We start from the raw sequence: 24,879 nt of genomic DNA, 5'->3' as shown, positions 1-24,879 counted from the left end.
GCTTTTGTCAAGCCTGTGGCCAACAAACAGGATGGCACGGAGGAGCTGCAAGGGAAGCTTTCTCCTAAGTATTTTTAAAAAGTTGTGTTTCTGCTTCTCAGGCAGTTTGGGTAAGACAATGAACAGGAAGTATGTAATACAAATTTCCACAGGATGCTCTGATGGCCACTAATACAAATGATGAAAGGGATTCAATCCATTCGTGGGACACTTCTCTCAGGAGCATCAGAAGCCTACTCTGCCTCTTCAGAGCTAGAATTTTTCCAACTACCAGATTCGAAGAATAACAGGAAACCAGTAATGACCTTCTCCATATTGTGGGTCCACCTATCTGACCTGCCACAGCAGGCAGATGGAGTACCATGCCAGGTAGACCATTCAACTGACCCAGTTCTTACAAGACTTCCTATGTTCATATCTTATGACTCCTCCCAGTTTCTGGCCATTTCCTCAGGGAAGGCTGGTTCACATGTGCATGTTTATCCCTTGGCATTGCTGTAGTATCAGGTGGCAGTCTGCAGGTGTGCATGCACGGAGAGTTTGGAGAGACCACTGAGTGTGTGGTGGTTGTTGGTAGCCACATTGGTTCATGGAGTGTCTAAAAACAAACATATTGCATGATATCTTTCACTAACTAACCTAAATGTCACACAGCTGCATACAAGCTTTTAGATTCTCCAGAACTCATGATCAATCTGGTCAGGAAAGCAAAGGGGAGGGGGGATTTTTGTTTCAGAGCATGATGACAGGACTCTGCCTGCAATGTATCCAGAATGTGTTGCAAAGATTAAGTGGTGCTCAGTGTTACTGATTTTAAGTAGTCAATTCATTAATGAATTCTTGACCCAGGAAGAATGACAGAGTGTTGGGTTTGCAGTCATTAATAGGCATGGAATGTGTGACTGTATCTGGTTCCCTTATCTGGTTCACTGACTTATTTGTATGTATAATTACAGTTTTTGAGGAGAGCATTATAAACACATTGTATATTGATGTTTGTATTTAATTTTCTTCTAGGGTTTCCAGGCTTTGCTGTTTCCCTCCACTGTTTGTTTCACCACTATTTATCCTTGACTTTTTCCCCCTGTGGACCCTCATAAAATCCCTCTTCTACATTGTTCTCTGGAGTTCAAATTGAGATTCACACAATTTTATCTCCTCGAATTCTTTAATCCTGGACTTTAAATTTCCTCTTTCTTTAGCCTCACTGTGGTAGACTCAGATGGTGCCAGCAACTCCACCACTGCCAGCCTGACTGTGAACAAAGCTGTGGATTACCCACCTACGGCGAATGCAGGTCCTAACCAAGTGATCACACTGCCCCAAAACTCCATCACCCTTTATGGGAACCAGAGTACAGATGATCATGGCATTGTCAGCTACGAATGGTCCCTGAGCCCCAACAGCAAAGGAAAAGTAGTGGAGATGCAGGTGAGAATGTTGGATCGTGTCCTCTGAGTGCAGCTAAGATATTTCTGTATTCGCTTCCCATATTCATATAAACCATAATTCTGTTCCCTGTGAACATCTACATTCCAACTGTACCCAATGTTTCCCTGTTTAATCTGTTGACATACAAATGCATGCTTAAATATCACTTTCTAATAATTGCCTGTACACTCCAACACTCGCCAGCTAGCTAGTTCTTCTGAGCTCTCTCAGCCCCACCTACCTCACAGGGTGTTTGTTGTGCGGGGGGGGGAGGAGTTTGTAAGCCCCTTTAAGTCTCCTGTAGGAGATAAAGAGGGGATATAAATCCAACACTACTACTACTACTTCTTCCTTCTACTTCTTATTCTTATTCTTCATGGGTTGATGACTGGGGTGGTGGCTGACTTGATAGCTAAGATTATGACGCAATCCTAGGCAAAGTTACTTCAGACTAAATCCTTTGAAACCAGTGTCCTCAGACTGGAACTGTTCTGCGTAGGATTGCATAATGTCCTGTATAAATCTAAGCATGTATTCCTGTATGTATCACTTACCATGTTTGTTAGGTTACCAGTGCAAGAGCAACATTCAAGTCCACTAGGGCCTTAAGGACCAACAGGAATTCCAGAGTATAAGCTTTCAAGAGTCAAAGTTCCCTTTGTCAGGTACAAGTTAGGACCACCTGCCACTCTAAGTTACCAGTGTTACCCTTCCAGTTCATTTCTTGTGATTCACTTAAAGAATGTTTTAACTTTTATTCACTCCCCCCCCCATTTTAAAATATTTCTAAAATGTGCTTCGGTATTTTCCCTTTTAAAGCTTTTTTTGCTCTCAAAGTAGTCTTCTGAAACAAGAAGGTATAATTCTCCTAGGGCACCTCCAAGTCTGCGGAATGGGCTCTCAGAAGATGTGAGAGGGGCCCAATTTGAAAATCTCCAAGAGGCTCCGCAAGGCTTGCCTGTTTTCCAGAGCTTTTGAGGGGGTTTGAATGACGCCTGTCATTCAAACCCCCTCAAAAGTTCTGGGAAACAGGCAAGCCTTGCAGTGCCCCCTAGCCTTGCGGTGCCTCATTGAAGGGGGACGAGAGGAAAAGATTGTGGGCCTGTCATTTTATTCTGGTTCAATTGGAAGTTTTGACTATTACTGTCAGCTTCTTTGAAACACAAGAAAATATAAATTGTGTAGTAGTAAATGAAGAGTTGTAAACAGTCACGTTTGCCCTGACAGAGTCCAAAACAAAGAACAAAATCTGTGAAGTGTCCTTTGTTATGGCTAACCAAAATGACAGAAAGCCATTGAGCCAGCTTTCATGCTTTTCATCAGGCCAGATGTTATGATAAAAAAAATCCAAGAAGAAAAAAAAGCAGATTTTTCAGGTCAAGATTTTAAGATCTGGCCTTGTCAGCATTTGGTATTAGGTATTGACTGACTAGTGATTATATTGCTGCAGGTGTTCATGTACAGCATTTAGATTCTGGGAAGAAAGGGTCAACAGTAGAGAGTTCTCTCAGTTGAAAAAATAGTCCAGCAAAGTCCAGATGCCACCCAAAGGTCTCGCCATCTCATTACAAACTTCAGCAAAGCCTAACTTTTGCGTGAGGCTAATAAGCCCTTAGAAAAGTTTACACTGCAGTTGATTTGCTGGTCTTTATGACTCCAGAGTTCTCCACTGCAGCAAAGCCTTTCTCAGATCACATCTTGCTCTTAAAAATATTCTCTCAATTGCTTTGAATTGAATCGGAATGAAGTTTTTTCAGTTGAAACATGTTGGGTGTTTCCTTTGACTTCCTTTCCTCTCAGCACCATCTTGAGGCTTGCTTGTTCTTTTCCTTATCTTCCTTTATGGGTAACCCCTTTCCCATGCCCAATTCTACCAACTTATTCCCAACATCGCTCTGTCCATAATTAAGAAATCCCATGTTCTCATTTCCTTGTCTGTTTATCATTTCTTATTCAAAATATTCTCACAGAATCTCAGAGCCAAAAACAAATCACGTGGAGTGGGTTTTATTGAGTATATTGAAGTTTCTATACTGTATTTTAAAGTATGTTTTAAAATTGTTGTTCACCGCCCTGAGCCCCTAGGGGGAGGGCGGTTTATAAACCTAATAAGTAAGTAAGTAAAATGGGAGCTCTATGAACTGAGCCTTTTTATAAGCACATTTCTTGACTTCAGGATAAATCAGATGAGTGCATTTCTCTGAAGTGAGGTCTTTGAGTTAATCTTGAACATCCAAGACAGATGCTCCGAATAGGTGATTAAAAACCCCTCATGTTCACTCTTACATCACAGGGAACTTATTGTCTGCCTTGAGCTAGAATGTCAGTCTGAGATGCTCAATAATATCTGAATGAACTGGGCAATCTGCCACCCATCTACTCTTCTCTGTCTTTGCAAAGTGGAGAATGTAATTCTTGGGTTGTTGACTTGTATCCAAGGGAGTGCGGACGTCAACTTTGCAGCTGTCTGCAATGCGTGAAGGTGACTACACCTACCAGCTGATGGTGACAGATTCTGCTGGCCACCAGTCCACTGCTGAGGTGACTGTGATTGTGCAGCCTGGTAAGCTTTATCCTACCACCCTGTGCATGCAGTGCCACTCCTCCTGTTTTTTGCAGCCCATTCAAGCCCTTCGAAAGGTCATTCTTGGGGTTGGGGTGCTGCACAGAAGAATATCTGGGAAGTGTGAGATTGGAGAGATTGAGAAAGAAAGAGGGCGAAAATGCTCCTCCTTCCGCAAGAAGAAAGAGCTGGACTTCACCCCCTTGCTCCTCCTCATTTAAGCTCACCAACACTTTCAGCTGTTCCTCCACAGATCCTGTAGTCCCAGCAATGGTCATTCTGGGGGTTGGAAAGAGCCGCAGGAAAAGAAAAGGCTATGGAAAGATGAGACAGTATGTGCGCAGAGTAGTCGTGTACCGACCATTGTGAACAATGGTCTCAAGTTTTGAATCTGTTCCATGAATTCTTCATCAGAGTCCAAGCCAGGGCAGTATAAAGAGGCTAGCAGTGCAATCCCAAGAGCACTTTACTTGCAACAAGCCCCACTGAACAAAATGAGACTTGCTTCAGAGCAGACTTGCTCCATGAACGTTGGGTCAGAGGAGGACAATCAAATTTCATGTGAGCAGGAATACATTATTTATTTGTTGACTTCATGTATGCTGTTCTTCTCCCCAGTGGGAACCCAAAGCAGCTTCCATCGTTCTCCTCTCCTCCTTTTTATCCTCCCCACAATCAGTGGGCTTTCCTTGGGGCTCCCGGTCATGTAAATAAAATAAACGTGCTTGGAAAGAGTTCTAGGTTTTAAAAGCATCTGCAAGAGACATCTCTCTTTTTAATGTCCCCTAATGTTTTTTAGTAGTGAAACCCTTATGGGCAAACTTTAATTCTAAGCCAGAGGTAGAAAAACCAACACTCATTTCCAATTCTTTTTTTATTCTACTTCATTTTTGCCCCACATTTTCCCCCAGTGGGGATGCAAAGTACTGGTAGATTACATCATTCCCTTCTCCTCCCTTTTATCCTCTCAATAGTCCTGTGAGGTAGGTGAGGCTGACAGTGTGTGGCTTCTCCAGGGTCACCCAGGGAGCTTCCATGACATCATGGGGATTCTAACCGGGGTCTCCCAGATCCTAGTCATACCGCCATACCCCATTGGAACTCAAATACATATTTGGAAGCCAGATTTTTTCAGATCCAGTTATATCATGTCTCAGTCACTTCGATGGATTGTTTGGCCATAATCCGGCAAGCTTTTTAACCAAGTTTGGTAAGTAGTGTGCACACCATAGTACATGATCCAGCCAAAGATAAATCCAATTGATTTCAACTGGAAGAAGTTAAAATCAACTTCTTAATTCTACCATTGATGCCAGTAGAGAAGGATTGCAGTACTGATTTTTTTAAAAAAACAACACCCTGTTTTTCTCCCAAACGACAGCCCTCCGGTTCCTGCATCACAAAATAAGTTTTAAAATTTCCTTCGGCTTTGGAAGAAGCTTTCTATGCAGCATAACAAATTGCTGTTTAGGAAAAAGACTATTCAAAAGCCCCGCTGGACTTGCAGGAGCTTGGTTTGCTGTTCTTTGCATTGTGCACTCAGATCCATCGGGGTATCCATGGAAGGAGGCTACTCCATGCAAATTGCCACCAGCTTCCTATATTCATCACTTGCTGCCTCCCCATTTTTGTCAGGCACTCAGTATTGGGCTGGGCCAGAATCGAAGAGTCTGCACTTTTGGGTGTGGTGCAGAAAACCACATTTCTTAACAGTGGTTGAGAGATCAGGAGGAAGCCATGGCTTACTGGTTGCTTTCCTACATGTTCATAGGGTTAACCGTGGAACTGAAAAAGACTGTACAGTCCAGGGGGCCACGTCCAAATGATTGGTTAAGAAACCAGTCTGCACAGTCTTATTTTGTGACGTTCCTGTAAGGAGATGCTTTGTACGGAGAAGGTCTCTGATGTCAGATGGTAAGGGAGAACTTTCTTCCACCTGTGATCCTGGCAGGGCAGAGCCGGTGCACAGTGAGCAAGAGCAAAGCTAGAATCAACAGTGTTTTTGGAACGCAAGGCTGCTTTGTGTGAATTGTTCTCGTTTGGTCCCTTCCCCATGTTTCCCTCTAGTTTGCCTTGACTCTCATTTCATTTTTTTGCCAAGAAAACAACAAACCACCTGAGGCAGATGCGGGTCCAGACAAAGAGCTAACCCTCCCGGTGGACAGCACCACTCTAGATGGCAGCAAGAGCTCAGATGACCAGAAGATCATCTCTTACCTTTGGGAAAAAACGCGGTATGTGCCTCTTACATACATCATTGTGCATTTGCCTGCTCTTTCACACACACAAAAAGAAGAGAAACCCTACAGCCCATTCTTTGCTTCCAATTATGTGCATCTATGCAGTCTACAAAACAATATTTGCCTTAAGCAGGGGCTGCCCAACCAAACAGCAATGCATCTGGCTGCCTGGAGGGGCAGAATTGCAGGGGCTCCAGTTGAACTGGAGAAATCCTCTAAAGCATAGGTGTCAAACTCGCGGCCCTCCAGATGTTATGGACTACAGTTCCCATCATCCCCTGCCAGCACATGCTGGGTGATGGGAACTGTAGTCCATAACATCTGGAGGGCCGCGAGTTTGACACCTGTGCTCTAAAGGAAGCACACTGGGGCTTGGTGTGAATTTTGGGAGCAGTTATGTTTCTCTTTTCTTCTTCCCTCCCACCCATTGGAATTTTCAGCATTACATCCTCACGTACCCCACATTCCAAACAAGGGAAAGAGGCTTTTACAATGATGTATGTGGAGGTTTGGCATCTTGTGGGAGCTTCCCTCCACTGCTCCTCTGCCTCTTTTCTGCAGGCAAAAGTTTCTGTGATACACAGTACAGGCTAAACCTTTTGAATTTTGACTAGGGGTCCAGATGGCGTGAAACTGGAGAATGCCAACAGCAGCATTGCTACAGTCACCGGGCTGGAGGGTGGCACGTATGAATTCACTTTGACAGTCAAAGACGAGCGGAACTTACAGAGCCAGAGTTCGGTGATGGTCATCGTCAAGGAAGGTGAGCAGGAGGAGAGCACGGAGGCGTTTTGGGGGTAGCCTTTGGTAGAAGCTTGTGCTTTAGCTATGCTGCATTGTAGGTCAATTTTACACTGCATCAAAAAATTCCCCTGCAGATAAAGCTTAGAGGGCAGGGAGAATGGTTCTGATTGGCAAAGGATGTGGCTGATGGTCATACTTTGGGGCTGCCCACTCTAACTCCCAACTTTGTTCTCCTTTTTGTTCAGAGATGAACAAGCCCCCCACTGCAAAGATTGCTGGGGGCGTTGTTGTCACCCTTCCGACGAACACAGCTGAACTTGATGGGTCAAGGTCCACCGATGACAAGGGAATCGTCAGTTTCCTGTGGATGCGAGATGACAGCAGTCCTGCTGCTGGGGTGAGTAATTGAAATGGTGTCCCTCTGTATTCTGCAGGGCTGATGTGTTTGTAGAAGACCCATCACCGTTTAACCGAAGTTCAGAGAATGTGGATTGCTCTTAGTTCATAGAGAAAATGGAGCCCCATGTTCTGGAAGTGTTCTTCAGAACCTGGCAAAAACTTACTGTAACCTGTTCCACAGAGGAGCCTCATGATGGCAGTGGTACCTTGTGTTATATATTTGATATGTTTTTGTAATCTTTGGAGCTATTCCTCTGTCCCTCCTGGCTTTTGAAATGTTTCTGATTTTTGACCTGGTTTGCATTTGTGTCAGGTGACTAGGGCTGTTTGTATTTAAAATCTAAGTTCTGAAGGAAGGCTACCCAAATTCCTCAACATCACATGCTGAACTTTGCTCAAGCCCAGAGGTTGAGAGGTACAGAAGTAACAGTGCTCTGCCAGTAGCCAGGACATTGAAAGAAAGGCTGCCATGAAAGAGCATCTTAGATGGGAGACATCAAGGGAAGCAGGTTGTCTGCTCAGGCCTCATCTGGAGTTTTGTGTCCCATATGGAACACTGCATCTTAAGGAGATGGTTGGCAAACTTAAAGCATGTCCAAAAAAAGGGTGACCAAGCTGGTGTGGGGTCTGGAAGCCACAATCTTGTGAAGAGGAAAAGTTGAAAGAGTCGGACATGTTTCACTTGGAACATTGTGAAGATTAAGAGATGCCATGATTGCTGTCTTTTAAAAAAATGGTTGTCACAAAGAAGGCTTTTTTCCTCTTGTTCCAGAGGGCAGGACTAAGGCTAATGAGTAGAAATTAAAAAGAAGTAGGACACCCTTCTAAGAGCTGTTCAGTATAAGGGTAGATTTGCCTAGGGAGATGGTGGATTGTCCTTCAAAGGAGGCTGTTCTGGAAGGAATGGGGGGAAGGTGCCTTTCTTTGCCAGGAAACTCTGAAAAACCACTGATTTCACCATGTAATGAGAAGTTCTGTGTGGCAGTTTGATGAATTTTACTGTGTGGCAGTTTGATGAATTTTACAAACTCAGTACCTCCTGAAACCAGTGGTTTTTCAGAGTTCAGGCAAAGAAAGGAACGTTCCCCCCTTCTTTCCATAACAACCTCCTTTGAACAGTGACACTTGAATTTTTAGCTGTATATTATAGAATTTTTAACAACCTTTATTATTCTACTTAACTTGTATTTTCCCTAAATTATAAGCCAACCCGTGTGTAAGAGTTAATTTCAACATTTCTTTTAACTGTTTTGGATTTTGTCAGGATTTGTGATGGTCTATGGCCATATTAATTTGCTGCTGTTTGCTGGGAAACTCCCTTAGACTAAGAGTTCCCCGAAAGGAACACTGGTAACCAGCTGCCACTACTCAGGGATCGCCTGAGAACATCTAAACTGATCCACTGAGAAAGTATCCTTTCAGTGCAGAACTAGACCAGTAACAAAGTAACAGGGTAGGAACACTGCCAAATGCCTAGTAACGAACTATGTAGCACCCTGTGATCTAGTACATAGGAAAGATGAAGAGGAGTACCTCGAACAGAAATAGATTATCTTGAACAAAACCAAAAAAAAGTCTTTACAAAAATCTCAGCTGTGCACATGTAACCTCAGAACATGTGCAGGATTTCTTACAGTAATAAGACGTTAGTGGAGTCTGTAAACCCTACCCAACTTCTGGTGGACCCCAGTTTCCACTGAAGACAAAAATTCCACATACCCAGATATTTATGGTCAATGGAATTGGACCTAAGCTAGCCTCAGCTCTAAGAGTGACAAGCTGATTTAACCAGTGCCATGCAAATCTTCATCTCAGATGTCAGAGGCTCCTGTTACCAGTCAGAAAATTATTTTAAAATGGTAGTTCCACCCCACAGGCATTTGGTAATGGCCATGGGTTTCCATAATAAATAGATTACCTTGCCCTGTGTCCAACAGGGACTAGGTTGGCAGAATGGTCCAATGATACATGGAAATGAATGGTTTTTCTAATATAAATCCTAATGGTCTGAGATTCCAGGTACTCTAGATGGCACCCTCGAGCTCTAATAAGGCTTTAGTGTTTCCGTCATAGAGATCTTTAAGGAGAGGCTGGACTGATGGTCTGCCCTCTGTCGGAGAGATTTTGGGTACACATTCTTGCATCAATCAGGAGCTAGATCTCCTTGGGATCTTCCAATTCTAGGATTCTTCTCTGAGTTTTCCAGGGCCCACTTCTAGATCCTTTCCAATAATCATGAAAGACAACCCTGTTTCCAGCTCTCCTCTGTATGAAGGACTCCTGATGCCCATTGGATGAAGCTACATTTGAAGTTCTTCTGGGGATTGCCTCTGTACCCTTCTGGCAGGGGGGGACTCCTTGGGCAGACATTGGGCCCAAAACTTCTGATACATTCTGTTCTGTAATTGCCCTGGGATGAAAAATATGCTACCTTTTTATATCTTTCAATAGACTTGCATCCTTTTTGTTGAACATAGGAGGTGTTAAATAATTCAGACCATCATCCAGTGCTTTTCCTCTCCAACCTGGTGGAAGGGACGTACATGTTTCATCTGAAAGTGACAGATGCCAAAGGAGAAAGTGACACAGACAGGGCCACAGTGGAAGTGAAGCCTGGTGAGTGTCTCACCCTGAGGGGAGTGCAGCTGCTCATCTCCTGGGAAAAGTTGTTTTGCATTTATGTAGCTCTTTTCAGTATTCAGAGCTCTTCTCAATCACGATCCTTGTAACAGGAGGGCCAGAGTTTTGGTCCTCATATTGCTGATAGGAAGGCTGAGGATGAAAAGCAGTGGTGTGTCTTAGGTTACCTGCTACAGGGATATTCGAACTACAGACTTCCCTGCTTTCACTGTTTGTCACTGCCACCAACCAGCTGTCCAGGCTTAAGAGTCTACTGGTCTTGTTATAGGATCCACATTACTTGAAGCCCAGTCCTCTGCATGTTTGCTTCAGGAGTAAGTCCCACTGTGTTTATTGATGCTTTCTCCCAGCGGACAGTATGTGAGCAAACTATACCAGCTCCCTCCTTAGGTTCACAATCATGCATTTGTTTACTTCAAATGCTTGAGCAGCCAGGTCCAAGGCAGGTAATAGCGTCATGGGCAAACAAGGAGTTCGCATCCAATAAGCGCTCAAAGGGCCAGAGGCAGGAAAGGGTGCAATTAAAGGGTATACCTTGTTTTTCACAATTCCAATGCCAATTGTGATATGTTCCAGATCCAAGGAAAAACAATCTCGTGGAGATGATCCTTGATGTGAATGTCAGCCAGTTGACAGAACGACAAAAAGGCATGTTCATCCGTCAGATCAGCGTCCTGCTGGGGGCCTTTGATTCGGACATTACTGTACAGAAGATTCAGCCTTATACTGAGCAGAGGTAGGAGGCCATGGGGAGCGGGGGAAGTTTTAGCCCTCTTGTTGAATTTTGGTTACTTAGTTGAAGTCCAGGAGGGTGTCAGGATTTTTTTTAAAAATGGAGATGGAAAAAGTGCTGATAACAGGTCAGCCATTATCTTTATTCCCATATTGCAGATAGGAAGGCTGAGGCTGAAATCTGCACTGAGGCAAGATTTGTATCAGAGATTTCTGAGCCTCTGTATCTCACCAGCTCTCCAGGCTTTATGGTTCTGCATAGATTTGGTAGTGTGGCGGAACGGGCTTGCTTTGCCTGGCAGGCCCTATTCCACTCCCTAGCTTCTCCCAGGGGTTGCCAACTTTTCCTGGGGAGGGCTTGCTTTCTCTCTGGGTAAACCACTGCCATCATCTGGCTGATTTGAGGAACTGCCCGATGGGGAAGGCCAACTTCCTTCCCAGCCATTAGGCCTTGCCTCAGTTTCCCTTTGTTCCCCTCTCTTGGGTTCCACAGGGCAGATTGGAGGTCCCGGAGGAAAAGCTGTTCGCCAGGAGGTCACCCAGTGGTGGGATCCAAAAATTTTAATAACAGGTTCCGATGGTGGTGGGATTCAAACAGTGGCGCTGCCGCACACACGCACCTTCAGTCCCTATTGGGCAGGACGGTTGCTTTAGTAACCCCTTCTCGGCACAGAAAAAATTAGTAACCACTTCTAGAGAAGTGGTGAGAACTGGTTGAATCCCACCTCTGAGGTCACCCTAGTCTTCTTTGATGTTAATTCTGCTATAGCCAGTCAGTTCTAAGTTTTCCAAGATGACATTTTCAGTATCTGACAAAGTGAGCTTTGATACCCCAGGAAATTTTGCTGCTCTTTAAGGTGCTGAAGGTGCTACTGGACACAAATGGTATGATTTCTCGTACAGTAATCCAAAGGTCTTTTTTTCTGTAGCCTGAATAAACTTTTCCTAAAAGGCTTGAACCAAGAAATGGAGGTGCTGAGCTCAGTTCTAGTGTTGTCATCAGCCCCTCCTCCCACCCCAAGGCCAGTCTGTTCTTTCTCTAAGCAAGAGAGGAAGAAGTTTGCTTTTAATCAATATAGACTTGGCTGCAGGAAGGAAAACATTAAGTAAATGGATCACAGTTACATTTTTCCCCTGTTCAATGGGCTTCTCTCTATATATAAGTAGGTTCACCCTTACCAAGAAGATATGATGGGGTTTTTGTAAAACATTTCTTTGCAGCTGCTTGTTTAGGTTACTGGTAAAAAAGAGAGAGAGAGAGAGAGACTTAACACTGTTGTCCTTATAAGCAGAGCTGTGCATTTTCCACCCTGGAAAAAATCTGAAGTCTGCAATGTAAATAAATCATGCAAATGGAGCATGAGTGCATTTGCACAGCCTCTTGTTTTTGCATACTTATTTGGCTTCCAGCTTTGTCTTCTCATTTATTGGCAGAAACTTGAGGAATTGCTGGAGAGGAGGAAGGGGCAGAGCAAGGGACAAGAAATGCTTTGTTGGTCACTAACAGTGTTGTATTATGGGAGTCTTTCTTTTGCCTTTCCTTCGCTCCTGCAGTGGTAATTCCAGCCAGCCACCTTCTGTTTATGCTGCCTGTCTATCCTGTTTTCTTGTTCATTGCAGCACCAAGATGGTGTTCTATGTGAAGAGCCAGGCTCCTCGCCAGATCTTGACAGGGCACCATGTTGCATGGAAACTCCGAAACGAACTGCGGAAGCAGCAGTCGGACTTCCTCATTTTCAGAGCTCTGGAGATCAACACAGTCAGTAAGTTGAAGGAACGGCTGTGGTGGCTGCCCTCACCACATACTATCTCTTTCCAATGAGAAGTTTTATTTTTCCCCTTCCATGGCTACCCCATAATGGACAAATCTCAACCCAAAGGGCTGGCCCCAATGCAGACATTGAATGAATTCTTAGGAGACTGATGTAGGTGTATTCTGCTTTCAACTGTTCTAACAAGAGCACTTGGGCTGATAGTGGGGTTCCACCCTAGAAAGTTGAAGTTGATAGAAAATTGTATTGTCGAAGGCTTTCACGGCCGGAATCACTGGGGTGCTGTGTGGTTTCTGGGCTGTATGGCCGTGTTCTAGCAACATTCTCTCCTGACATTTTGCCTGCATCTGTGGCTGGCATCTTTCAGTCCTGCATTGTAGACTCTTATTACTATCCTTGTAGTTGTGGAGCGTGTCTAAAGGATTAGAGGTCTGCATAAGGGCATCTTGGGGAACTTGTGCTGGTGGTGAAATTTGGACTAAACACTACTCCCCAGTAAACACTTCTAAGTCTGTCTACTGTATTTTGGCCCACCCAGCCTCCAAGAGGGTTTGTGTAGCATGTGTGTTTCTCCTCTCTTCCATTTTGTTTTCTCAACGATCCAGTGAGGTAATTTAGGTAGTCAGGGGAGGGGAAAACTGGCTCAAGGTCATCCAGTTGGCTTCATGGCAGACTGAGATTTTGAAACTGGGTCTTTCCAATCCTGTCCTGATTGTAAGAAAGCAGCCAGATTGGTTGTTTGTTTGTTTATATCCTTCCCTATCAACGAAGGCCCCTTTAATTGGAATGAGAAATGTGGTATACCTCGATTTGCCAGCAAAATCTGTTGAACTCCGAACTTAAGAACATAAGAAAGAGCCTGCTGGAACAGACCAGAGTCCATCTAGTCCAGCACTCTGCTACTCGCAGTGGCCCACCAGGTGCCTTTGGGAGCTCACATGCAGGATGTGAAAGCAATGGCCTGCTGCTGCTGCTGCTGCTCCCAAGCACCTGGTCTGCTAAGGCATTTGCTATCTCAGATCAAGGAGGATCAAGATCGACTTCTCCTCCATAAATCTGTCCAAGCCCAGACTTCTGAGCTCAATGACCAACTGACCAAAATATTTTTGAACTGCCCTGAAAATGATCAGCAAATGTGTCCTTTATATACGCCATGGCAGTGGAAAGAATTGAAGCGTGAGCTCTTCCCCTTGAGGCTCTGATGCAAGTGGGCTTTCCCTTTAAGCCTGTCAACTTCGCTGTGTCACTCATCATTCAGGTTCAACCTGATGGTTATTACATGTTAACTCTGCTTCCTTTTCCCCCCAGCATGCCAGCTGAACTGTTCGGAGCACGGGCACTGCAACTCCTTCACCAAGCGCTGTGTGTGTGACCCTTTCTGGATGGAGAACTTCATCAAAGTGCAGATTGGCGATGGGGAGAGCAATTGTGGTATGTACCCTCCTGTCTCTCTGCCCTTCTTGAGGCAACAGACTAGGCTGTGTAACTGCATCCTGCAAAGAGTTCATGGGTTCAGAGCCTGGATCTGAGTCTTTCTCCATCTCTTGCTGGGGTGGAGAAGGACCCACTATTGGAGGAGGTGTCAGGAAAGCGCTTTGCTTGTGGGATCTGTTGGCTTCCTGACTCTTGAATCACCCATTTTTCTGTCAGACTGGAGCGTGCTGTACGTTGTCATCGCCTCTTTTGTCATCGTGGTCTCCTTCGGGATCTTCTCCTGGGCTGTGGTCTGCTGCTGCAAGAAGTGAGTGTCAATGCACGAGCAGTTGAACACAAGTCATTTGCAGATTTTGACACAACATTCTCTAGTCTCAGGTCAATCAAACCCTTTTAGCATCTTGACTCCACCGTGCTTGCAGACGTGCACAACAGGACCCTGGTATCATAATTTATAAAACAAAGAACAGCTTCCGTGTCAGTGGACTGCTAGGAAGCTTTGACATCTACCCAGTGGTGGGATTCAAATAATTTAGCAACCGGCTCTGGTGGTGGGATTCAAATAATTTAACAATTGGTTGTATACAACCACCATTTTAACAACTCGATTTGCCAAAGTGGTGCGAACCGAATTCCACCACTGCTTATACCCCCCAAATCCTGTTGGTCTCTAAAGCTCTACTGGACTTGATATCTAGCTGCAGGAGAATGAAATTGAGAGTGGAGGGAAGGTGTGAGGAGATGCTCATTTCTCCTCTCCACATGAGTCTGCCCAATAAATGCTTTTATTCATTGTAAAGGGGTTCCAGCTGTGTGTTTGTAGGTGGATAGTCATGTCAGGATTATGAGGATGCAATAGATATGGGGTCTGCAACCTGCAGCTCTCCAGATGTTCATGGACTACAATTCCCATCAGCACCTGCCAGCAATGCCAATTGGCCATGCTGGCAGGGGCTGATGGGATTTGTAGTCCATGAACATCTGGCGAGCCACAGGTTGCAGACCCCTGCAATAGATGCTCATAGGATGCTATGAGCCTCAGCCTGGAATGATTGGTCATGTGGAGACCCACATTTGGGTTTGATGAGCCCTTTCCACAGAATCTGGTAGACTTGATTTAGTTGACATGCATGTGATACCTCTGATTTCTGTGGGTTTAATATCAATTAAATTTTTCTGCAGGCTGAAGGATTTCCTCTCCTGGAGAGCAGATTTTTTACCAGGCATACATCCCTAGAAATCTTGTTCTCTCTCCTTTGAGAACATGGTTTCAGTGGGGTAATTTGTGCTCCCCAGGGAGAAAGGAGGCAAGAAAATTACCCTCCATGAGCAGAAATCCTTCCAACCATGGAAGCTTCTAGTCTGGATTCAAGCCAGTACATGTGTGCTTTTGGTTTGTTTTTAAATCTCATTGTGCAAAATTGTATTTCTCTCAGATTTGTGGATCTGTCCTAGTATTTCACGCTATGGATAAAGTATACTTTTGGTTACAAAGGCCCATACTGTAGTAAATTTGCCTTTAAAATTCCACAGGACGGTTTGTTTGTCAAGCTGTTTGGGACTCAGAATAGCTGCATATTAATTTAATTACCCTGACTCTGATTAGGTAGTCATCCTCCATAGAACATTGTGTCTCACCTTCCTTCTTTCCTTCCAGACGGAAAGGAAAACCGAAAAGAAAAAGCAAATACAAGATATTGGATGCCACAGATCAAGAGAGTCTGGAGTTGAAACCAAATCCCAAAGCAGGTAAAATGTAAAGCAAGAGTTAAATGTAAGGCCTGGTTAGAGTGCCAGCACAGCTTCCTATTTGTGAACATTAATTTTTGATGGACGCTCGTGGCTGAATGGGAAAGCTGAATTTTCAGTGGTTTCACTTAGAATATGTGGACACCTGTTTCCGCTCCCCTCCCATCCCTGCCCATGTATCTGCTTGTCAGTACTTTCCAGAAAGTACTGACTATAACACTCGGGCACTCACTTTTTCTTCCTCTGCAGTGGGGTTTAATCCAGTGATGGTACTATTCCAAGAGGAAACTTTTATAGTGGGTGAGGCCTGTGGGAATGTCTCAGTATTGCTTTTTAAGGTGTTGTAGAACAGTATATCTGGGCAGTATATCTAGGACCATAGGCATTAGGGGAAGTTTCTAGAGCAGGGGTCTGCAACCTGTGGTTCTCCAGATGTTCATGGACTTCAATTCCCATCAGCCCCTGCCAGCATGGCCAATCGGCCATGCTGCCAGGGGCTGATGTGATTTGTAGTCCGTGAACATCTGGAGAGCCGCAGGTTGAAGACTCCTGTTCTAGAGTGTCATACACATCATCATATGCTTCCTCCCCTTCCCCCCCCCCCCATTTTTTCTCTCTCTGCTCAGTTGATAGTGCATGGGAAAGAAGGGTCAGAGTTCACCTGCCACAGGTGGATATACCCAGCTACCTTTCATGTGAATCACTGCATTCTATAGAAATGTAAAGATCCTGCTCTCCCCTCTTTATTTTTCTTTCCCCAACCCATTCAATTGTGATACGAATAAAAGAAATTGCTGCCTTGACAAGCAATGAAAAGTTGGTATGTAGGAAAAGGAGTTACCAGCTGTAGGCATGAGTGATTTGCTCCAGGCTATGGGGGTCATTTTCTTTATTAGCTGGGCAATGGGAATGATTTACAGACCAGGCATTTTTAATTTTTAAAAAAATTCTATAATGGGATGTGCAGTTCCAAGGGCTTCTCTATATAAGTTTTGAAACAGTATTACAATGTCATTTGCAGGGGACAAATGGATAAAAAGTTCATCCGGGAGAACTCTGTGAAATATTTTGATCCTTTAGGAAGTCCTGGCCAGTAGAATTCTTTTAGAGAAGATTTGTTGAAGCAGATATGGCAAACAGGTTGGCGACACACAGCCCTTAATCCTTGTTTTCTGGCTAAAAGCAATTGCTTATCATGGTGTTACCTCATTTAATGATATTCCAGCCAAGTGAACAAGGTGAGGTGCTTAATGACAGCGGTAGTGGCAACCGTTTGGAAGCCTTCCTCCTTCTGGGAGAGTCAGTGCCTGGAACTCCAAGCCAGCCTCTCAGCCCTGTTCCCCATCCCCCACCCTTTTCATTCAAGCTCAGACACTTGTGGGAATAACCCAGCTCACAGTCAGTAGCAGATGGGTTCTTTCGGTTGCCAAGAGTGAAATTCAACTTGAAACGCCACCAGAGCAAGCAAGCATTCCCTTCTGCCTGCACACACATTGCTTTCACTGTTCGGTGCTGCTACAGCGAAAGATGCTGACCAGTTTCTCATGGATTATGGGTGTGTATGTTGGGGGGCTGGGAGCTATAGTCTTCCACTGTGATGTAAGAACGATTGCAATTACCAGTGAGATATCAAGTTCATGGTTTAGCTTCTGAGTTCCTCGGGGCAGCAGGGGCCTGTCATCTTGTTACTCTGAAGCAGCATCTAACGGACAGGTCCTTTTGTTTGTTTTCCACCTGTTTCCTTTGTAAAAAGGCAGCAAACAGAAAGTTCAGGTCCAGAACAGCAGTCTGATGCATTCAGAATCCGAGCTGGACAGCGACGAAGCGATCTTCACGTGGCCTGACCGAGAGAAAGGAAAACTCTTGCGCAACCAGAACGGTTTCCTGCGCAATGGGCAGGCGACACCCAAGCCGAAGAGCCAACGGGAGGAAATCCTATAGCCTCAGGCTGGCATTGGTTAAGTTCCACAGCAAGTTGCCATTGGTGGCTGTTCTTCCACTCCATGGAATGAGGAACCAATGGAAACCAGCCACACCGTGATCAGGGTAACGCTGCTAACGTATTATGTGACCACACATTTTGTTTACTGCTGATCTTTTTCTAACTGCTTGTACTTGAATTTGGACTTCAAGGGAAACTTTGGCAGAAAGAAGCTGTGAAGCAAAGACTGTGAAGGGCAGGCACTTGTTTCAAAACACCCCAGAACTTACCTCCTTTCCTGGAACTGTAAAATTGCCTGTCAGGCACCTTTTCCTGCCAGCCCTGAAATCCACCTGCTGTAAGGATGCCCCTCTTCACCTCTACACCTCCCTTCTGTGGAGGGTGGTGGGTTGTGTTTGCAAGAACTGGACTTGGCTCTCGCCTGCCTTGAAAGCCAAGTTGCCTCAGACTGTGTGTTGGGGTCTCTTTCTCTCTTGTCACTTTTTCTAGAACACTCACTCCAACTGTGGGAAAGCAGTTTTGGTTTCCTCTCATTGTCGCCGATGAGTTTCCAAGTCTTTCGAAACAGGAGGAGGAGGTTGGGCTTTTCAGACTGCAAGGGGTTTTGGCCTCAAGGGCAAGGATGGAGGAATTGCTTTCGGGTCATGTTTATGATTGTAAAGGGTTACTTTTTTTTCTTTTTGTTTTAAATTATTGTTAGTCTCACCACTGGGAACGGAGGCAACGCTGCCATATCTGCAACATCCCACTGTCACAAACACTCCCTGTCGATTCCCAAAGCCTTCATCTTTGTAGTCTCTAGGATAGCGAGTTTCTCTTTCACTTGAGAAATACCTTTATAATGGAAAAATCTTTGCACAGTTGTAAAGGGGAAGGGGCGGTCAAAGCCAAACATGTCGAAATTGATTGACTTCTCAGATCCCCAATAGATCAGTGCCTCCGCCCCCCTCTACTTTGCACTTCTTCTTTGTTCCTTGTTGCTTATGTACTTCTTACAGGAACTGTTGGTTTTTATCAGTGTCACAGAAACGCCCCACTTTTTGCTTGCCCAAAGTAGCCTCTGTTGAGCCTCCTTACTTGAATGACCACTAATTTTGTAGGAGAGCTACCTCCACTGTTCTCACCAGCCCCCCCTCTCCTTTTTGAGCCAATGGAATGTGAAGATTATGTATAATTCATCCTCCTTCATCTTTCTCCCCTGCTTTATTCTCCCTCCCCTTTTGCCCCTTTCGTACTTGGCAAACACTCTCCTGAAGAGCAAACATACTTGAAGGGACTTCCCTGCCACCCTTTCCTGTTGAGCTGTGCTGCCCTCCAGCCCCAAAGCGTAACCTTCCTGATACTCATGCTGCGATGTAGAGGGGCCTTGCTTTAACTTTAAATACTAAAAAATTATGTCTTCTCCAGGTTAGGGTTGGTTAGCTGGCCACCTCTTGACCAATTCTGATCCAGGAAGCAATTTATAAAAAATGTCCATCTCCACAGGGATTGACAGATCAACACTGAAGAAAACACTTGCAATAATAATTTTAGTTCTTTTAATGGCAGGGGCTGAGAATGTGGCACAGTTGTGACCCTTCACCACTGTCTGGAAAATTAATGTCCCTGAGACTGCAGAAACTGTCCATCCTCGGTCTCAGTCAAACAGATGTGTTTCAGGTTCTCTTGGGTTCTGTTTCCATTGCTGCACTGTTGAGTTGTTGAAGGTGATAATTAAATATGCTGCTCAGTTTGAGGGGAGGGGGCTCTTTCCCCCACGAATCGTCAACCCAGGCTCCTGTCATCTTTTTTCTGTGCAGTTGGGTGGGGTGGGTGTTAGTCACTTTGCATTTCACTTGATTTCTGGTATCTACTAGGAAGTCCGCATTTTGCCCTGGTATAGGGACAGACAGTTTACCAGTATCAGCCAAAAAGTGTCAGCCAACAGCAGCACCTCCAGTCATGGTCCTTTAAGGTGCCTGTTTGCATTGGAGGTGGGGGCTATGCACTATCATGAGATGGCTGTAACTGCACTACGAACAGGGCCTTTTTAGATTACTACCCACTAGCTTGATGGTGTCCAAAATGTGTGGTAGGAGAGCTACAGGGTCACAGTCCATGGACTCCTGAAACCAGAGGATATGATCACACACATCTGGAGATCTGTCGTACCAGGCAAGGGGAACCTGCCTGTAAGAAACTATGCTGCTAATGGTGCCACCTGGGGGAATCTCCTTTTTATTTTGACGTTGGTATATGAGAGTTGCCTGGTGACCCAGCTGAGTCTAATCTCATCGCATCTTGAGAAGCTAAGCAGGGTTGCCCCTGGTTAGTACTTGGATGGGAAACCACCAGAGAAGACTGGGGCTGCTATACAGAGGATAACAATGGAAAGTCGTGTCTACTTCTCTCTTACTTTGAAAAGCCCATGGTCCTAGGATTGCCATGAGTCAGTTGCAACTTGATGTCACATAATTATTATTACTGTATAAGATCTTGGTTCCTCAATAGAAACCACGCAGACCACACCTCCCTCAATTGCATATGCACCTGGCAGTCTACATTTTCTCTGCTCCTCACAGGAGATGCCACAACATTCCAAATTTACTTCTGGTATCCTGTATAGCAGTAAGGAAACTTGGTAGTGAGGTCTTAGGATATCAACAATAGACTCAAATAACAGAGATGGAGTTGTGTCACCTTCCAGTCAGAGGTGCCACTTTCTGTTGATGCGAGTCCAAGGTCAGTGATGCCTTCCTCCCGCAGGACTTGCCTTCAACAACAGGAACTGGGTCTCTGGAGGAGATGGTGCTGCCCTCCTCATAATAGCCAAACACCAGGTGAGTGCTCCTTCAACATTGGAGAGCGGATGGCAATGTCCTCGCCACCGCCCAAGATTGGGAAGCAAAACTGGAGTGCTGCACCAGCAGCAGAGACAGGAGAACTCTCACCAGGGAGGCCTATAATCCCTTGGGCTCCAGGCCCAGATATGGAGAACTACCAGCCGTGGGAATGTGGGGAGGTAGTCTTGAGTTGATACCTGAAGACTTCCCAGTAATCTGTGAGTATTTATCAACTGAGGTTTTCTTGTGGTGTCCTGATAAAATGGAGTGAATCCTAAACAATAAAACTCTAAAGAATCGAATGTTACAACGATGAACCCTCCACCAATGGAGGAGCAGGACTCACAAAGGTACACAAAGTGAGTCCTGCTCCCACATTGGTGGGTGACATTTGATTCCGCCCTGTGCTCTGCAGGCCCCCAGAAGCCCTCCCACCTCCCCACCCCAAACACCCAGGCTGGGCTACAGAACACTTGCTCCTCAGCCTGGCAAACCCCTCCCATCCCCCACCCCAACCATCCGAATTCCACCCTCTCCCACCCTAAGCCACACCTTCCAAGCCTCACCTAACCCTCCCCTATCCCAATCCTCACCTTGCCATCCTCCCTCCACCCCAAGCCTCACCTTGCCACCCTCCCCTCACCCCAAGCCATAGGCAGTAGAACCCAAGTGAAGCATTTGAAAACAAAAGACAGTCCACCACTGTAGCAGAGGAGTTACTATTTTGTCCAGTTTCTCTGCATAGGGTGTCATATGGGACACACCTTGGTGACCCTAAAATTCTTCGCAAAAAGTATCCCTGTACTGACTCATAAGGTGATTTAATTTCGGGGAACCATATTGGGGCTCCATATAATAGTTGAGGGATTATCTTTGCATTGAAGATTTTCAGTGCAGCGGGGACAAATTGGTGTCCTTTAGAGTAGAAAAATCGGAGAATCGCTGCAGCATTCACCCTAGCTTTGTTCTCTGCTTGTTTGCTGTGAGGGACCCAAGATAGGTTGTAACTGAATAGGAGCCCTAGATATCTAAACTGACTTACTTGCTCTAGGACATGGTTGTTCACTTTCCAGCTACATTTACACCTAGATTTTGCAAAGATCATGACTTTGGACTTGTCATAGTTAAGCGTCAGCTTATTTACATGACAGTATTCTGCACTGCAGTTTAGTAGGCGTTTTAAGCCTACTTGGGAATATGACAAGAGAACAGCGTCGTCTGCATAAAGCAGGGTGGATATATGCAGCGAGCCTAAGCGGCATGGATGGCCATCAATTTTAGTTAAGGTTGCAGGGAAGTCATTGAGAAATAGGCAAAATAGACTGGGTGCCAGTGGGCAACCTTGTTTAACCCTTTGTTAACCATAATTGATTCTGTTAACGTGCCATCTCTTTGAAGTTCTTATTTGGCAAGTTGTATTCGTGTAGGAACGCTTTAATTAGAGCTAAAAGTCTCTGTTCCATGTTTAGGGTTTTTAATTTATGCCATAAAAGTTCCCTATCTACCGAATCAAAGGCACCCTTCAAATCCAGAAAAGCAGCATAAAGCTTGCTTTTCTTGTGCCTACGTATTTGCTTGCAAGATGTTGGAGAATTAGACAGTGATCTAGAATAGAGTTACCTGCCCGAAACCCGATTTGTTCTGGGCCGAGTAGCTGATGTTTGTCTGTCCAGCTCTTTAATTTTTTCAGTAGATAGTTAGCATACAATTTGCCTACGATAGATAAAAGGCTGATCGGCCTATAATTAGAGGGACACTGGGGGTCTCCTTTTTTATAGAGGGGTACAATGATCGCCTTTAACCAGTCCTTGGGAATCATTAAAGATTTGTTGATATATGTAAATAATGAGGCAAGCACTGGAGCCCACCAGTCTGGGTCAGTTTTTAACATCTCTGCTACAATGATATCAGGGCCAGCTGCTTTCCCAGACTTTAGTTGGTGAATTAATTCAATAACCTCTCGCCTGTTAACTGGGGCCCATTCAGGCAAATCCTCGGCTGGGCTCATGCTAGAGCTTCGGTCAATCGAGGAGTTACAATTCTACTTAGTTCTTGTTGAAAAGGGTATTGCCTGTGTCATGTTCCAATGTTCTCTCTGAGATTGTGCCACCATAGATGGGGTACACTTCAAGCTGGTAATTTTCTGGGGCTGCTGTAAGAACCCCGTGGTCTCACCTTTCTCATAAGAGATGAAAAATGCCTCAAAGTCTCTTAATTGATTTGGGAAGTTCTGGGAGATCTCGGGGTGATCTTTGGAGAGGGGTGGGATTTCAGCAGACAATAATGACTCCGAGTCCACTCTTCAAAGCAGGGGAACTGTGTCATCTAGAGATGCGTTATAACTTCTGGAGATCTCCAGGCCCCATCTGGACATTGGGAATCCTGTTAATAACAGTAATGTGTGTTATGCTAACAAATAAAATCAAAGTTAAGGTCCTAGCTGCAGGTTTACAGTCTAAATTAGTAGGAGGGTGACTTCATGGCGTCACAAACATGATAAATTTTGGCAGTGCAAAGTGTACCACAGTGATTGTAAACCAAAAGCATTAGATTCTACAGGAGTCTGCAACCTGCGGCTCTCCAGGTGTTCATGGACTACAAATCCTATCAGCCCCTGCCAGCATGGCCAATTGGCCATGGACTACAAATCCCAATTGGCCATGCTGGCAGGGGCTGATGGGATTTGTAGTCTATGAACATCTGGAGAGCCGCAGGTTGCAGACCCCTGCATGATTAGAATGAGCTTTGGTGGTTTCCTCCTACCTCTTCCTTGTACAATTTTGTATGCTTATTCATTTGCTATCCGAGTACCCAAAGCCTATTTTGACCTTGAGAACCGTTCTGCATGGCTGTGCATTATGATTTCCCAATTAAGGGACTCCATGGTTACAATTTCTGAATGTGGATGCTAAAATGCTAGAGACGTCTCCTCTGGTTAACTATGCTGTCCTCAGTCAAAAGCCTTATTCTGTGTTATTTCTCACTCTCCAATACTCAGGCATATGGCTTTTAAAAAAACAAATACAAAGATATGTGGGACCCCAAGAAAGAGGTTAAAAACAATTTGTTAAATTGAGTTTTAAAACTGTTCCCATTATGTTCTTTCCTTTTATCTTCTGGGGGCAACCAAGCTAATCTTTGGTTAATTATATCTTGGTTTGCAACAAATCAGAACTGAGAACGTAATTCCCCTTACAACCTTACTTGCAGTGACTGGAGTTTTCCTGCTTGTCTTGTCCTTCTCTTGATTTTGTCATAAAGTAGTAGTTTCAACACTTTTTCAAGACAACCTGTGGCAATGAATCCTCACCCCTCTGCCACATTGTTTTCCATTATGGGTAGTTGCATTAATTCCTTTCTTTGGCAACTAGCACAGGATTGACCATTAGGCTGTCATTTTATTAGGTTTCTTAACGGCCCTTTCCACACATGCAGAATAATGCACTTTCAATCCACTTTCACAATTGTTTGCAAGTGGATTTTGCTATGCCACACAGTAAAATTCAACTTCAAAGTGCAATGAAAGTGGATTATTCTGCATGTGCAGAAGGGGCCTAAGACTCTTGTGCTCGTTGAGAGATCACAATGTGATTTCTTTATGTTTTTAATTCCACTTTAATTATCATGGCTTTGTCCAAGGCATTCAGCATAATGTCTTCTCCTTCTCCTTCTTTAGGGTGCTACTTAAAAGATTCCTGGGAGTGGGAGGACCCTTTGGAGGAAGGGCTATTATTAATCTGGCAGTTGTGCAGCATTTTCTGAGTATGAAACTACATGTTATGTGTAGTACCATGCTTTTCCCCTTGCTTTTTTGTTTTAATAAGGGACTGTAAGTTAAATGTGTTTTCCCCAGCTACTGCAGCCTGCGGAGAGTGGCAATTTTCAGCAGAGAAAATGCTGCACGGGGCAGGGGGTGTGGAGTTATTCATCTCCTGCTTTGAATCACAGCTCTGGCTTCATTCTGGTCATTTATCAATATATACCACTACTGAGCCACAGGCTGCATTTCTTGGACAATGTGCACATTCTGTAGACATTACCCCACATTTGATAGCAAACCTCCCACCACCTTTTCTTTCCTGATCTTGTGGCCCACCCCCTCCCTTGTAACAGAATCATCACCCACTTTGGGGTACCAACCTACTTTCTGAGAATTGCTGGATTAAAGAATAAGAGGTTACATTGGCATTCAAAGCCAAAATGACAATCTGAAATTTTAAAGCTTTTAGTTTTTCATGCACCCAAGCTTTCGTTGGCTACCAGTACTTAAAAACACTAGAATCAAGACAATGGTTAGTGAACACCACCCAGACGCAGGATGTCTATCTGCGGGAAGCAATCAAATGGATTAAGATGCCCTCACTAATTGATGATGCAACTTCAGTGTTATATACATATGCTAAAATGGGTG

The 24,879-nt window shown here is 44.7% G+C and overlaps 1 protein-coding gene across 3 annotated transcripts in view; it reads left to right on the top strand.

The window, feature by feature from the left end:
- The window catches only part of KIAA0319L (KIAA0319 like), a 53,484-nt gene extending 34,070 nt beyond the window's left edge, over positions 1–19,414 (top strand). For 2 of the 3 annotated variants that reach the window (XM_048500041.1, XM_048500043.1), the window contains 12 exons: positions 1,203–1,431; positions 3,871–3,994; positions 6,096–6,228; positions 6,849–6,997; positions 7,224–7,375; positions 9,855–9,993; positions 10,594–10,753; positions 12,370–12,512; positions 13,830–13,952; positions 14,172–14,262; positions 15,613–15,704; positions 17,458–19,414. In XM_048500041.1, coding sequence (XP_048355998.1) covers positions 1,203–1,431; positions 3,871–3,994; positions 6,096–6,228; positions 6,849–6,997; positions 7,224–7,375; positions 9,855–9,993; positions 10,594–10,753; positions 12,370–12,512; positions 13,830–13,952; positions 14,172–14,262; positions 15,613–15,704; positions 17,458–17,645 — 1,723 coding nt within the window. In that variant the 3' untranslated portion in view covers positions 17,646–19,414. The remainder of the gene's footprint in view (positions 1–1,202; positions 1,432–3,870; positions 3,995–6,095; positions 6,229–6,848; positions 6,998–7,223; positions 7,376–9,854; positions 9,994–10,593; positions 10,754–12,369; positions 12,513–13,829; positions 13,953–14,171; positions 14,263–15,612; positions 15,705–17,457) is intronic. The other variant, XM_048500042.1, reaches the window with a different exon arrangement.
- The last annotated feature ends 5,465 nt before the right edge of the window (positions 19,415–24,879 follow it).

Source organism: Sphaerodactylus townsendi, linkage group LG06 (genome assembly GCF_021028975.2).
Source record: "Sphaerodactylus townsendi isolate TG3544 linkage group LG06, MPM_Stown_v2.3, whole genome shotgun sequence".
Classification (NCBI taxonomy): domain Eukaryota; kingdom Metazoa; phylum Chordata; class Lepidosauria; order Squamata; family Sphaerodactylidae; genus Sphaerodactylus; species Sphaerodactylus townsendi.
The sequence above is the reverse complement of the archived record's forward strand: the minus strand, read 5'-3'. Positions and strand labels throughout refer to the sequence as shown.